Here is a 15,598-nt window from a genome sequence, read left to right as displayed (position 1 = left end):
TATTTCATTTGTTGTAATTGGAAAGAGAACCTAAGATGCCCCCCAGGCAGACGACTTGGATGGATCAACTTCCCGATGCCAAACTGCTACTGAAACCTCTTGCAATCTCAACAATTCATGATGTTCCAATGTAAATTCTCCTGCATTTCAATGGTGAAACAGCAGAATAGCTCAATCCAGGCTATTGAGAGCTGAGCAGTTTTTTAGGCTTGATGACAAATCTTAGGTCTTGATTCTAGTGCGGCTCTTAAGAAATCCTTAAGCTGTTGGTGAGCTCCATCTAATGGTTGTATCTGTCAGTGTTTATCGTAAGTCCTCTAGAAGGCCATACAGTAGAGTTTAAGTCAATTTACAATTACTCAATGGTCCACTCACTTTCTGTCTCAATATCTGATAATAGACTTTTGTCAATTATGTACATAAGTCTTTAATTTGACTATTTCTCCAATGGAGTCTGCAGTAAATATCAAGGAAAGATTTATACAATATACAAGATTTATACAATATTTGTTCTGTCATTTGTTGTTTATTAAACAGCCCATCAATCACAACACAGGTACAGGTAAAAAGAAGAGAACCAGCGCAGGAAGCGGTGATGAGTTGCAGTTTAGGAGTTCATTGTCTGTGTCAGCTCAGGAGAAACAACTCCTGAGCGTCATCCATTGACTCTTGCTCCTCTCTCTTGAACTCAAACCCAGTTTTCCCCAAGGTACATCAAGGTGTGTCAGTTTTTTACTCATACCTAAAAAAAAACACAGACTAAAATGGAGTAGGGCCCATTGTGTCTGTGATCTTGCGACATTAAACTGCATGCCCAGCAGGTTTCACAGGTTAGATAAGGCTCTGTAGGAGGAACACATCACAAAAAGTCCCTTATCGCATTACATAAAGAACAACAACATTCTTTGAAAGGCAGGAATTTTGCACCATGGCAAAAGAAGAACTTGAAGAACTTCAACAATTAAAATACTGTACAAGGTTTGGAAAAGAAAATTTGCTTGAAAATGCATGGGAACGGATGATTTTGCTCAAGATAAAATACAAGAATATTTGATTTTAGACCACCAACTGTCTTTTGACAATCTTACCATCAGTGCTTCAGATTCACCATAAGGCATTGGTATTAATATAATATCATCATCATCATCATCATCATCATCATAATAATAATAATATCAACAGACGGATCCTCCATATTCAATACAGCCCAAAATCAGCAAAACAAGAAAATACACAGCAGAAAAGTGGCTTTATGTCAAAATCTACATTTTGATGAGGGTCAAATGTGAATACAACCAAGTCTCACATGTGCTGTAATTCTGTAGCATACAGCAGAGACCCTGGACAGGCACCAACAGGGCTAGGCCCAGGCACTGTTGCACATAATATGGTCAGTGTTACGGCCATGTTTTTATGCGATCATACTTTACACGTTTACAGTTTTTAGGTGTTTAGTTACCACATCTTCAGCAGTAACTAACCTGAAACAGGTAGCGAAGGCAGGAGCATATTGTAGAAAATACACTGTATTAACATGGTTAAAGACGACAGTGCCTTTTCAATGGGTGGGAGTTTTGCTTTGCTTCCAACCGGGCCGTCGGTGTGTTGAGGCCTGACACCGAGGCTGGTGTCTCTCAGTCCAGATATAGTGCAGCAGGTTAGGCTCAGTGACGACCTCTCGGGGGGGGGGGGGGGGGGAACGGCTCAGTACGCCAGGTACTTGAGTTCAGAGTAGATGAGGGGAAACATGACTGTGCAGGCTCGGTACAGGATGGCTCCGCTCTTGAACAAAGCCCGGGGTTTGGTGCTCCAGGACTCGGCCTTGAAGGTGAAGTAGATGGCATACAGCGCCACGGCGAAGAAGTGTCCGATGAGGGTCATGGGCTTGGGCGTCAACCTGATAATACATCACGAAGCCGTTCATTCGTTTATCAATTACGCTTGATGTTTTGATCTAATCTTGTATTTAATGCAAGACCACGCTTTCGAACCACATGCATTACATTATCACGAGGTATTAAAAAGCCTCCAGTGGGAATAAAGGGGAGAGAAGTGACCATTATCAAGGACATTGTTTTGTCATGCTTACACTGAGAGAAGTCCAATAGGCCCAGCAATGCACTGTCCCCCGAGCTTGAAGTACTGGAAACAGGCTTTTCTGAGCTCATGAAGAGAGTCTGGTTGACACAAAACAGACACATGGACATTACAAGTCTCAAAATGAGCAAAATGCATCATTTGACATGATTTACCAAATTATCTGCTTGTCAAATTTCTTTGAAAACTGAAAATATCCTCTACTGTTCACTATCTATTTATTACAAACACATCCTGGGTCAGTTAAATAGAAGATAGAGTAGAAGTTACTTTGGTAATAAAAGTACCAACATGCCAGCAAACAAGTTAAGACCCGCTGTCATTGTACTGCATGTGTTATTCGACTGCAACAACAGGACGAGACTCACTGTCGGTGGCTGCAAACAGCTCATACAGGGCCTGGGCCAACACATTCACCACGAAAGAATGTGATGACTTGCGTTCCCAGTGGAATTTTTTCTTTGCCTATTGAGAAAGAAGAAAAAAAAGCTCAGTGTAATATCACACACTGGTCCGCAGTCTGTCACCTAGAGCATAGGGGATAACGGGACAAGGCAAAATGCGATGCAGCGGAGGCCCCAAATATATCTTCCACTTGCTGCCGTGCACAAGCTGCTGCCACATTCCAGCTGAATCAGTGGACCTTCCTGCAGGCGCTGTTCACTACGAAGCAGCACTCTCTGACGTTATTTCTTTCATATTTTATTTTATAGACTAGACGGAGGTAAAAAGGGATGTAAAACAAGCCCCATTTAATGCTAATTACCTCCAGCTCTGACATGCTGTATGAAAAAAACAAGTTCAAAGCGCAAAATATCCAGTTCAGCTTGACTGATTCTGCATGAGGTCGACTGATATATCAGTTTGCCAATATATCGAGCTGATGCAGTTTGTTTGATTACATATTTATTGTAGAATTAAACAATATTACATAGGTTGTCTATGGGAAGCCCTTAACCTGAATTCATTTTAATTCAACATTTTGTCCGGATTCCACACAAGTATGCACGAATATGTTACTGTGGTTGTTGGGTTTTTTTTATCATCATCCTGTGTTCCAATGGAGAGTTTTAGTGTCCCATGGTTTTTCCACCATGCCAGAAATACTGAATACTTGACATTTTTGGAAATTCTTGCCATGAAAATGGCCGTATTGAATATCAACACAGAACATCAGTCCAAAACATTAGCTGTGTGTACCTGCAGCATGGCTGAGTCGTCACACAGGTCTGGGATGTTCTTCAGCAGACTCCTCCAGATGCGAACGTCGTTCAGAGCCACACTCATCCCTCCTCCTGTCAGAGGGTGCCTCATGTTGTAGGCGTCACCCAAGAGCAGCACTCCTGCAAATGACAAAATACATCACAGGTATGAATGATAGAATGGCTTTTTTCCCTCTCAGCACTCTGTGAGCCACCAATTAGTGTTAAGTACAGTAATTATATGTGGGGGATGAATTTGGGTGTTTTTTTGTTTTATTTTGGGGGGTTTTGCCCCTTTATGACAGTCAAGACTATTAATATCTGTAATATCACATCAACACTTCTCACTCGTGTCACAACTCCACTCTGACACTCTGCCCCCACACAAAGTAGGTGTTTTAAGTGGTGAAAACCTTGTAATGTCAACTTTTCAAGAACCAAGAAAAACAGCCTTGTGTTTAGTTTATCTAATGGGGTTTTGAATGGGTTTCATAAGATTTATGAGGCTGAGACTTTCACATGACAACAGCAATATGTATGTTCAGCTTATTTTACCATTTAAAAATGCAGTTTCAGATGAGAACAGCATAGGCTATATCGCTACAAACATTCATGAGAACAGTCTTTTTAAAGTAGTATTCCTTGAGATCCTGTTTTGTTTTGGGGGTTTTTTTGGTCTCCATCTTTGGTGCTAAGCGCTCATTGCTGTGGTGTTTCTGCACTGCACTTCCCAGAGATCACCTGTCAATCAACTAAGCAGTTCTTCTTCTATTTATTCCAAACAAACCGGAAACATAAAACGCATTATTTTGTGTGCGCCAGAGAATTTTTCCCAGGAAAGACTTAACAGACACCAAGTGTTAAGAACAACAAATGTAACAGCTTTCATGAACTGGCTATAGGTTGAATCACTATTGTGTTGCATGAATCAGTGATAGATAGCAGCAAAACAGATATTTATGTATATGGAAATATCACAGACTATTACTTCAAGGGCGAGGATCAACGTCCTAATTGCATCTTATGCTGTACACACACACTGAGATCAATTCGATAGATTCCTTTTGGCCATCTATTGACTCTCCAACAACGCGGCGGTCAATAACGCTTCAGTACCTGGCTTGTTGACCGGAGAGGGAGGGAGGAAGCTGGCAGGCATGGACCTGAGTCGATCATTCTGCAGCGCCACCATGAAAGGCTCCTTTAAATGTTCTGAGAGAGAGAGAGAGAGAGAGAGAGAGAGAGAGAGAGAGGGAAACCATAGGCAGTCAGTCATTCAGCCGGCTGTGTGGATAAATATCCAAAGGTGCATGCTGGGCACACACACAAGAAAAAGGCCTTTTCTTTGGTCTCTGAATGTACATTTACTGATGTATCAATCTGACTGACTCTGGCATTTCAGCAGGATCTCTGTCAAGGTTACGGGAGCCGGTGCTTTGATACCGTGGCTTTGATATTTTAGATGAATAGCCGAGCGCATCATGAATGTCAAATCCTTCAACTGGCAACCTCCTGGCCCATACACACACAATGGCACAGCGGCAATCTGCAAATCTTCCTCCCACTTCGCTGCCATTGTCGCCTCCGTGAAATAGTCGTGAAAGGCAAAATCATTTCAAAAAGATGATTCTTCAAATAACCCTTTTACCAACGGTGATCATTTCTCACTCTTCAGGTCAAAGGTTATCTTTCCTTACAGATGATCATAAGAATAAAACTAACCAGAGTTCTTCTATTTTTTTCTCTTGGATTTTCAAGTTGAAGTACAAGTTGTATCTGTTCTTTCACCTGGCAGCTGTGGGTGTATTTTCTCAGCCATGTACTCGGTGAGGTCGCGCGGCATCTCACCCCGGATGTCCACCAGCACTCTGGTGTGTGTGGAGGAGATCTGGTAGATGAGCACTGGGCTGGGAGCGGCCAGCACCAGCTCCGCATGGTGCGCTTTGAACTGGGGACAGTCCTGGGAGAAGATAGGGTTAGTGGAGAGGTAGGTATAGTATTTAAGTGTTGAAGCACCGTCGCCCTACTTCTAGCTTTGTCTACATAGTGATTTATTGGACTGAAGACATTTTATAGCAGTCTGAAATTTATCATCTGAACTTTTGGGTTCAAGGTCTGACAGCGTGTGAGACTGAAACATGAGTTTTAGATGGATAAGGCTGTAAAATGTGTTTGCTTTTGTACATTTTGGACAATAGTAAAGCAGGCTTGTATTTTAAATTATAAGAAAGTTCCAAATGTTTATTTTCCGTCAAAAGTGAGTCATCAAGAACATATTTGATATGCCAAATCAAGTACACATTGTATCTTTAAATGAAACTAATAGGGAATATTTTGAAAATGCAGTGCTAGACTACTGAAGTTTTTATAGTCGTCGACTGCATTTGTTTTAACAATTTTCAGTTATTTCAGTGTGGTGAATGCAGTCTGATATCATCTGGCAGCGGTGATGTGAACTGCGCAGTGTTGATCTGTGCATGAAGCAATTTGATAGAGCAAAACACAGCTATACCTTCATGAGGCATCCAACAAAGTGAGAGGAGGTGTGAGCCTTCCCAGAACCAAGACTTTTTCTGAATTTGGAGAAACAGCCATCAGCCACCACAGTCAGCCCTGCATGGATTTCCTACAGGACACACGTTCAGACAGTCAGCAACTCTATAGAAGCTATTTGGTTGCCCAACCACATTATGTACTTTCTGTGGTGTAGTTCAGCTGCTACAATCAAGTAGCTTTTATTTCCACAAGGTGGGGGAAATAAAATTGGAAAGTTACTTGTTTCCATTATTCTAAGATTTTTGTTTTAGTGTGTGTACATGTTATTGAACTTGTACCAAAGAGTTCCCTCTGCTCACCTTGATGTCTCCAGTTTCCTTATCCTTGTACTGGACTCCAGCCACACAGCCGTCCTCCTCCTGCAAACTGGTCACGGTGCCTTCTACGAATGTGACACTGGGGGGCGCAATGCACCAGTTAGAAACATCAAATGCCAGTACAGACAGGGAGAAATAGCAAGGAAAAGAATACTAAAAAGAAAACAAATAAATGTCCATTTGATGTCCACATGGTCACTGAAATCTGTTAAACAGTGTGTGATAACAGCTTTTGCATCTCATTATGACTTATGGTGACATGAAGGCCAGCTTCATCAGGTTACCTAGGTTATATATGAGTAAGGAAATATGCCTTCCATCTGGATTAGTTCATAGCAGAGGGCCTTATCAAATGTCTGTGGCTTGACAAGAGGACACATTCAGATCAAACTCTGAACAAAACTCTCTTTAGTATGTCCAGCATGCCATAATACTGGTTAATGTGTGTTTTCAAGATCAAAGGTAATGAGTAGGGTTTAGATTTCATTTGAGCAAAAATGATACCCATGAGTGCTACTAAACAATATACACTTCTGTTTCACTTCTGTACCAACAATACTTTAGTTGGGACAGGAGATAAGTGATGAAGTAATGTTTAACTACTGATGCAGTTACTGTTTTCGATTTTGATTTCATCCCATTAGCCAATCACCATGTTTCCCGTTGCCCTTCCCTCAGACACCTGACCGCGCGCCACGGCTTGACTCACTTGGGCTCAGCGAGCGCAGCTCTCCTCAGGCCCATGATGAATCGCCCGTGATGGAAAGCCCGTCCACACTGGATGCTCCGGTCCTCCTGGGGGTAGGGGATCTCCACCTCTGTGCTGCTCTCCATGTCGTGGATCACGTAGCCGTTCACCACATGGGCGTCCAGACCCTCCACCGACCCTGAGGGCAAACACAGGCAGCGGCATACAGTTTCACAGCGAGCATCCATTATTCATTCAGTCTGGTCCTGTTTACAAGTTCGTCAGAAACACACAGTCAGAAAAGTCACCTAGACCCTAAAGATTCCTTTAGGGTTTGTGTGACCTTTCTGACTGTGTGTGGCCCTTATAACCTATTTAACACTAGAGAGATCAAAACATTTGGGGGGAGAAGGCCCAATAGCCATCAATTGGAAGGGTTCTGTTTCCAGGCAGGATTCAGAAAGTCTTTACAACACTGGCTTGTACAGAAGGTGGATCTAGGAAAAGTCATTTTAAAAGCTGAGATATTTCAATGCTAAATTCAACACAGCCATCAGTTGACTGCAGCCTGGCCTTTCTAGTGTTAAAACTCATTATATTCCTGTTAAAAAAAGAAGAGAAAGACGATAAAGTTTAGGATACTGTACAAACACCACAGTAAAATAATAAATGCCTATAGGAATATTAGTGATATAAAAGGATTTAAAAAGTCTATGCAGTGATCATTATGAACCACAGACACACTATAACTCCCTACAGGAATATTCTGGTGATTTTTCATTAGGAATGATTTTAAAAAGCACTACTGAAAAGGTCAGACATGTTTTCTGAGTTACTGAAGAGACAGTTTCCGGGGCCCCTGTCACTGACCTTGCAGACCCAGCTCTTTGAGGGCCTTGTACCCCCCGGGCTGCAGCAGCTCCCCCACAATCCTGTCCGGCTCCCTCAGGTCCCTCTCCACCACGATGACCCTCCTCCCGTCCCGGGCCAGGACCGCCGCCATAGCCGAGCCCAGCACCCCGGCCCCGACTATCACCACATCCGGCTCCGGGGCCGCAGAGGGGCCGCAGGCTGATGCTTTCTCTGTGGACTCCACATTCACCCTCTTTCTCCTGCCACGCCTCTGGAAACAGTGACGAAATAATACAGGGGGAAGAGGTTAGGGAGCTGCTCATCCTAAACTGAGTAAAGTCCAAAGTGAACTGGACTGTAGTGAAGGTACAATATGTTATGTAAAAAAAAATGTTTCTACTTCATTACTAACCAGTTCTTTCTTTCTGTTTTCTGTTTCTTTACGTATTATTCTCAGTTATAGTGTTACAAAACATATACAAAAACATTTATAGCAATTATGACAGTGCTGCTTATTAATAAAGAGTGGCTTATAAAAACTGAGGATAAGAAGTCATTTCATAAGTTGTTACAGAGAATATATTCACATAATTGGAACTTCTGAAATAATAAAAAATAATTACAAACAATTTCACATAAATGAAAGAATATCCATAATTTCCATCCTTTATTTGTCTGTTTGATTTATTAGTTTTGGTCTTCTTTGTTCTAATATTTAGCCGGATGAATCCATGTGAAGTGTCTTACCTGTTCTGTGCTCTCTGCGTTGCGGTGGCTCAGTGTCGAGGTTTGTGGGATGAAATGGTTGATAACAGGTAAAGATGACAGAAGGCTCAGTGGTAAATTAAATACCTGAGATACTCTGAGCCTCTGTCCATGAAAATACCTGATATATGATAGCAGCAGCCCGACTGTAAGGAATAAGGCTGCAGCCATTACCAGCTCTTTGTGAGCGTAAGTAAAGACACTGCTGGATTTTTTGTAAAGGTATGTGAAGCTTGCTATTCCCAAGAAGGTCCACATCTTTTTATCACTTAAAATCCAAAAGAAAAATCAAAGAAAAAGTAAAATAGTAACAATTGATGATGAAAATATCTCAGAGAAAAAGAAATCTAGATGCAGAAAGAAGCAGATAATAATTAACGTTTAATTTCTTTTTCTTTTTTTTCTTATCAGCTGCTGAAAACAGGCCAGTCGACCCAAAACAAAACTTTGCCTTTGCCAAAAGTCATGACAATTTACTAACCGGTAGATAGAAGTGATGCTGCATATTTTATGCTAATGAGAAAGACGGACTACTTCGGATTTGGTGGTTTCGTGTCCCGCCTCCTCTACGGCTCAACCCTCCAATCAGGAATGACGTGATAGTGAGCAGAGCTCACGCTATCCTGCCATTGGACATTCGTGCAGGCAGGGGGCCAACCCTCGGCCGCTGATTGGACAGCTGGTTGGCAGGATGGTAGTATGATGTGATGTCACTGGAAAGGTGCGTGTTTCATTTTACAGGACAGGAATGAGAGGGGAGCCTGGTGCAAAGATTGTTTATGTTAAGAAGATACATTACTCAATAGTCCGCCTTTACGTCTGCAAATATGGACGTTAACCCTCACGCATGCGCTCTCCTGCTGCAATTTTGTCTCAGGCAGACCCGGCATGAGGATAGCCGTTACCATGGCAACTGATCTGGTACAGACCGTACAGACAACGAAGTTAATTTTCTCAACGACTCATCTCAACAATGTTCAATTTATCTTTGGTTTTTATTAGTGCTTTCGGTGTGTGTTAATTTGGTCCAAATAAGCCTTCAGTGTCAAAAAGAAGCAGAGTGACATATCTTAGCTTCATCTTCCTCTCTCACCTTGCTCTCCTTTACCCAACACTTGTTGGGAACAATAAAGCTACAATGAAGTATTAATACCCTCTTTGTCAGATGTCCCATGATTTTTGACTAGATTAATCTATTCAATAACTTTTCAATAAATAGAAATGTAGACATTCATGTAATGGACAATAAATATGATCATTCATCGTTAACTTAATGGACAAAATTAGTTTTATTACAAACATTTCAAACAAGGTTATCATTATTATTATCATTATTATTATTCCAGTCATTAGTTTCACCACCAACAATAAACTGGACAGATTCCCAAAGGTTATCATAAGCAGCTACTGTATCAGTCTTTATTATATATAGTGATTAAAGATGGTTTCATATTTTTCTTGCTTCCCTGAAGTGACTTTTGGTTCGCCATTCTGCTTGACGAAGGCCTGAGAATACAAAACAACACTGTTTAATCATCCCTCTTCGGATTCCCCCTCCTTTATTAGAATAAACATACTGTGCTGATAACCTTTAAACCAGAGACCGCTGGTTACAGTTGGTACTGTAAGTCCTGTGACATTGTTCCTGTTGCTTTTAGGGTCCAAAGTTTACATTTCATCAGCTTTACCAATCTAAATAATGAATATAAAGAGTGTAGAAATGTATATTACACTGTCTCCCAAGCTTGGAAAGCCTTGTGCTTCCTTCTTGTGCCAAGTTTGCCACTGACAGACAAAACAAAGCAGGTGACTACATTTTAAGGCAGGCCAAAAGGAAAAAAATGCTTCAGAGGTTATCTAAGTAGTCAGATTAAATGTATATGGTAGCAACTGGAGCAGTGACAGTCCCGCCTCCCTCTTCTAGACCACATCTTGTTCCATATGGACAGGCAAAAACCGTTGTGAGTATCCAACTTCAGACTCTCTTTTTTTCACTTACTTACCTTCATTATACAGACACAATCATAGGACCCATAGCATCAAAACTGACTCACTTATAGGCAGTTTAATTCAACCATTATCAAATTATGACTCAACATTAATATCCAAGGAAATCTTTGTGATCTACATTACAAGTAACTTTAAGATACAGTCATACAGAACACATAGCAGACTGATGAGCTCACCTCCATCTCCTCTAAGGAGGCGCTGCCATCCTCCACTTTCTGCCCAATGCCATGGCTGAAGCTTGAGTAACGCTCCTGTTTAAACCACACAGTAATGCTGTCATCTGACAAGACTAGGATGCAGCATGTTCATAATAATGCAGTAATCGAAAATTAAGGTCTGCTTAAAGATCTACAAACAGTACCTTGACCATGCTGGTGATGAGCCCGTCCTCGATGATGCGAGCAGCATTTCTGAGGCCTCTGGCGAAGGCGTCCATGGCTCCAATGTGAGCGATGAACAGGTCCTCCAGGTCTGTGGACTCTCTGCGAACCTTGGCATCGAAGTTCAGACCTCCTGGCTGCAAGCCGCCTTGCTCAATGACCGTCTGGAGGAGATCAGACACCACATGATAACTAGGATCCTTTACCACTGTTCTCATCTAAACAAATCCTGCACATTTGATGCAGTACTAAATTAAATTATGCAATGACTTTATACAAAAATGAATAAATCAGGTTTTACATATTTAAAGTTTTTTATTTTTTTTATTTTGTCTCCATCTTTAGTGCTCAGCGCTCATTGCTGTGGTGTTTCTGCACTGCACTTCCCAGAGATCACCTGTCAATCAAACAGTGTGTCCAGTACTGTGACGTCTTTCGTTTGAGTTTCTGTAGGTGGCGCACTTTTTCTTTGTCTGTTCAGCCATGGTGGCTATCGCTGCTCAAACTAACTACCCAGTTTCTACTTAATCCAAACAAACCAGAAACAGCTCACCTTCATGACCAGGGTGGTGTTTCTGATGTCCATGGGGAACTGATCTGTGTCCCACCCCAGGTCAGGAGAGCCAGTGTTGGAGTCAACTGAGCCCAGCATGCCCAACCTGCCCAACAGAGATCAGGGGAAATGGAAAATAGGAATAACATTTAAGCTGCAGTTCAGCAAGGTAAAACTTTGGTAGTGTTAAAGGTGCTGTGGTCTGCTGTCACTAAAATATAAAGTAAATGTTTTGTATTAAACAGGTATAATTTCTGGTAAATGTCAAGGTGTCTCACGCTGAAGCCATGACAATATCATGTTCGTAGGAGTGTCCTGCCAAGGTGGTGTGGTTGGGCTCGATGTTCAACTTAAACTGACCGTCCAGACCGTAATGCTTTAGGAATCCTATAACACTCATGGCATCTACAGTAGGAAACAGTGACAGATATAAAATGCGTGATAAATTACTGTGTGGTTAAAAACATGCATGGATTTTTGCTTTAAACATGGGAAACCTCACCGTAATCATACTGGTGTTTGCACGGCTCCTTAGGCTTCGGTTCAATAAGGAACTGGCACTTCAACCCGATCTTCTCTTTATACTCTGGTTACAAAAAACACGAATGAAACTCCATTACAAATGTGACACACCCTGATTTATTTTAATGAACCAAAACAGTCCCATTCAGAGTAGAAATCTATCACACATTACTCTCTATACTTACTGACAGCCATTTTGAAGAAGTTGGCCATGTGTTTCAGCTCAGCAGCCACATCAGTGTTGTGTATGGAAAGGAAGCCCTCCCTGCCCCCCCAGAACACTGAGGACACAGACACATATTGATCATATTAGGAGAATAACATGTTTAAATGGAGCAGGTTGATATTTTTATGCTGAGACAGCATGACACCATCAACTCTCTCATACCAAAGTTTTCTGCACCCAGCTTCTTGGCAACATCCAGGCCCTTCTTCACCTGAGCCGCAGCATAGGCCAGGACATGGCAGTCTGGGTTGGTGGCGGCACCGTTCATGTACCTGTCAGATGAAGTTTAAATATGAAATGCAAGTATGATACTGCTTCTAAAATTTCAGACCATGTAAACCCTATGACCCCATGACCTTTCACTCTTTCCACCATCTGCCATTGCCAGAAACTCTGAAAGCTTTAGCTGTTTGCACTGGAAGAACAAACTGTAAATCAATCCGTCACATGTCTGACCATATCTGACCTGGTGGCACACAACGTGAGATGCAATGTAGAGGCTGGCAGAGGCTGCTAATCTTCTCAGCAATGGTTTACGTTAATTATACTAACGTCTTTAAGATACAAAATGTGGTGATACTTGTGATTCTCAACTTCCACATTGTCTACTTCTGAGGCTGCGCATGTGTCTGGCCAGTTAAATAAAACAAAATTACTGAAAATATATTACTGAAAAAATGACTGAATTCTGACTTTGGATTTATGCTTTATACCAGAGGTTCCTAAATGTTTAGCCTCAATGAGAAATAACCTCTTGTCCAACTGGAACCCAGGTTTAGGAAAAACTACTGTATGGCTTCAACTGTCACATCAGGATCCACCAGTTTTTCTAAAGATCCAGACTTAACACTCACCTTGGGTGGGCAAACAGGTTGCAGGTGACCCACAGCACCTTGACTCCAGTCTGGTTCTGCAGCTGCAGAGCCAGGTCCGTCATGTGATCCAGGTTCCTGTTGGACTCGTCCAGGGTGGAGCCTTCAGGAGCCATGTCCCTGTCAGGAGGACAGAGGAGAAACTGTCTGAAGAAGAGTGTTACTGCTGAAACATTAAAATGCCTCAAAATGGTACCAAAATACCTCTCTTCATTAGATTTTGTTACTATCAGATCATGTCAAGCATGCCTTTATTAAATTGGTTCTACTGGCAAAATGCACAGGAGAAGTGGACAAATAGGGGAGACGTACATCCCATATAAATCAAGTTCAGGTTTTAGGACCTGAGGAAGATTTTATTCCAGCACAAACACCACTGCCCTGCTGGCACAGGAGAAGTAATCTAATACTCTAGTCAAACCATTATTCAAACCATTCCTCCAACCTGTACCCATATTGTGCACGCCCAGATAATTAATATTTACTCTATTCCTCCAGAACATTCTCTGGTAAGGGTGAAAGCAGGGTAACACAGTCGGCCCATAGGAATAAACAAACCTGTCATCAGTGGCAACCTTTCAAAAAACAGAGAGTCAATTACCTGTCATGAAATGTGTAATACTTCACCTGTAAAAACAAGCAAAGGTCACTTAAGGACAAAGGAAATGAATAACTCAAGTTCGTTCTGAGCAGCTATGTATCAGTGTGAGATGTATTGAGTTTTGGTGAATTCACTCACACCAAGTTTGGTGAAAAACTCAAAAGCAGCACAGAGTCTCTTCTCAGCTGATTCCATAGGAGTTCCTTCATTCCAGGGCCGGTGGAGGGTCGGGAACCCAAAAGGGTCGGCACCTAATAAAGAGGAAAAAGGATAAATGACAAAAAATAATAATGTCATTTGACCTCAAATTATCAGCTTAGATGGTAGTGGTGCTGAATGCTTCCCTGATGCAATTTATTTTTAAGATACAGTTTCCAAATACATTTCTGGCAATTTTTGCTTGTTCTTTTCTCTCAATTATAATGATAAAAGAAAGAAAGATCAACTTTGGACTCACTTAGGCTAAGGTATAGCCTATGAGGTATATACACGCCACCCAGTTGACACTGCATGTGTATACAGTATGTGTGTGTATGGGTGCATGTCAAGTGTGTTTGGGGGTGCTTGTTATATTACCAGTTCCACAGAAGGAGTGCCAGTAGCAGACGGAGAACCTCAGCCAGTCCTCCATCTTCCGGCCCATCAGCACCTGCACACAGCAACAACATATTCTGTGTGGAACCATGACATTTCTTTACACATTTTATATTTTTCAGTGCAAGCAATCTCTCTCTCTCTCTCTCTGTGTGTGTGTGTGTGTGTGTGTGTGTCACTCCTACCTCCTCTGCATTGTAGTGTTTGAAGCACATGACATCCCCTGCTCCAGCATCGGGTAAATAGGGTATCTTAGGAATACCTGTGCACCACAAATATTATGCAGACAATAATTAATGAATCAAAGCACACTTTAACAGATTCAGCTCCTTTAAGCCAAATGGCTGAAGCATTGAAAATAGGTTTATAAAAATCAGGTGATATCATTATGTAACACAAAGATCACATGAGGACAGAAAATCCCATACTGCAAAAAGTCCAATTCACATACTGCAGGATATGTTTGGAGAAAAGTTTCAAACTGTACAAATATTGGCCAAATATGTATTTGCACATGTAGATGGCATTGTGGAATGTGTTTCTGCAGCATTAAAATGGAGTTTGAAAACGGCCTTGTTATGAATGGTTCATCATGGCTCGGTGCAACACACCGAACGCTTCATGTCTACAACACACAGCACAGCAGATAGTTTATGCACAGCACTTTCGATAATTAAAATAGCCGATTTTACCCGCAAAGAATTCCTTCTCCGCTGCCATTTCTGTGACTCACAACTTGTTGCGGTTCAAGCAGACTGCAAGTTTGGCCACGTCCTTCTTCACGACGACAAGAAAACCTGTAGTTCCCTCTTTAGACACATGGGGGCGCTGAACTCCTTTAAATGCTGATTCTGCCCATGACTCCTCACTCTCATTCAGGGATATAATAGTTTTGTATTCGTTTTTATTTTGATTTTATTGTCAAATTGGAATTGGAGTTTTAGTTTAGTTTCAGTTAATTCACCTGTAACAAGAAGCACATTTTTAGTTTCTATTTTTAAGAAAAGTTTAGCTTTAGTTAGTATTTTGACTGTCATGAATGAGGAAAATGTGTCCTGAGTTGGTATGTACTGTACGTATGTCCTGTGTTAAACAGTGAAGAAATTAGTACTAATAGTAGTACTAATATAGTTGGAGAATTAGGAGTTTCAGAATATGTAAATCAATCAAATGTCAATATAATATTTGTTATCTTCTCTTCTTTAAGCCACTCTTAGTTTAGCTTTGACCCAGACTTTAAAGTGAAAGTAATACTCAAATATGTTTTATTTCAGTTTAGCTTTAGAGTCGATTGAAGTTAGAGTTTTGTTTCAGTTTTCATCACTGCTGCTGTCAAAATAGTTTAGCAACAATACAGCCAACC

General features: G+C 41.4%; 2 protein-coding genes across 3 annotated transcripts; both read right to left on the bottom strand.

Moving 5' to 3' along the window:
* Nucleotides 1-542: 542 nt before the first annotated feature.
* sqlea (squalene epoxidase a) lies at nucleotides 543-8,897 on the bottom strand. Of its 2 annotated transcripts, XM_071518688.1 has the most exons (12): nucleotides 8,471-8,897; nucleotides 8,125-8,144; nucleotides 7,731-7,983; nucleotides 6,882-7,059; nucleotides 6,155-6,251; nucleotides 5,812-5,925; nucleotides 5,088-5,259; nucleotides 4,416-4,511; nucleotides 3,298-3,440; nucleotides 2,466-2,562; nucleotides 2,090-2,177; nucleotides 543-1,897 (listed from the first exon to the last, which is right to left on the bottom strand). In XM_071518688.1, the coding sequence occupies exons 1-12, from the start codon at nucleotides 8,733-8,735 to the stop codon at nucleotides 1,705-1,707; spliced, it is 1,716 nt and encodes a 571-aa protein (XP_071374789.1). In that variant the 5' UTR covers nucleotides 8,736-8,897; the 3' UTR covers nucleotides 543-1,704. The 2 variants fall into 2 exon arrangements, with proteins under 2 accessions (XP_071374789.1, XP_071374788.1); XM_071518687.1 differs by lacking the exon at nucleotides 8,125-8,144 and having other exon boundaries at nucleotides 8,460-8,897.
* Nucleotides 8,898-9,795: 898 nt separating this feature from the next.
* On the bottom strand, nucleotides 9,796-15,022 carry LOC139643525 (uncharacterized). Its single transcript, XM_071518689.1, has 14 exons — nucleotides 14,928-15,022; nucleotides 14,421-14,497; nucleotides 14,218-14,290; nucleotides 13,780-13,892; nucleotides 13,642-13,667; nucleotides 13,023-13,160; nucleotides 12,331-12,440; nucleotides 12,128-12,223; nucleotides 11,923-12,006; nucleotides 11,699-11,825; nucleotides 11,421-11,526; nucleotides 10,849-11,031; nucleotides 10,664-10,738; nucleotides 9,796-9,983 (listed from the first exon to the last, which is right to left on the bottom strand). Exons 1-14 carry the CDS (start codon nucleotides 14,953-14,955, stop codon nucleotides 9,900-9,902), a joined length of 1,320 nt encoding a protein of 439 aa, XP_071374790.1. The 5' UTR covers nucleotides 14,956-15,022; the 3' UTR covers nucleotides 9,796-9,899.
* Between the last annotated feature and the right edge of the window lie 576 nt (nucleotides 15,023-15,598).

The sequence above is a fragment of the Centroberyx affinis genome, unplaced genomic scaffold (assembly GCF_046629955.1).
Source record: "Centroberyx affinis isolate AG114_WGS23_722 - 3 ecotype Tasmania unplaced genomic scaffold, CSIRO-AGI_Caff_v1 ptg000621l_1, whole genome shotgun sequence".
NCBI classification, from domain to species: domain Eukaryota; kingdom Metazoa; phylum Chordata; class Actinopteri; order Beryciformes; family Berycidae; genus Centroberyx; species Centroberyx affinis.
The sequence above is the reverse complement of the archived record's forward strand: the minus strand, read 5'-3'. Positions and strand labels throughout refer to the sequence as shown.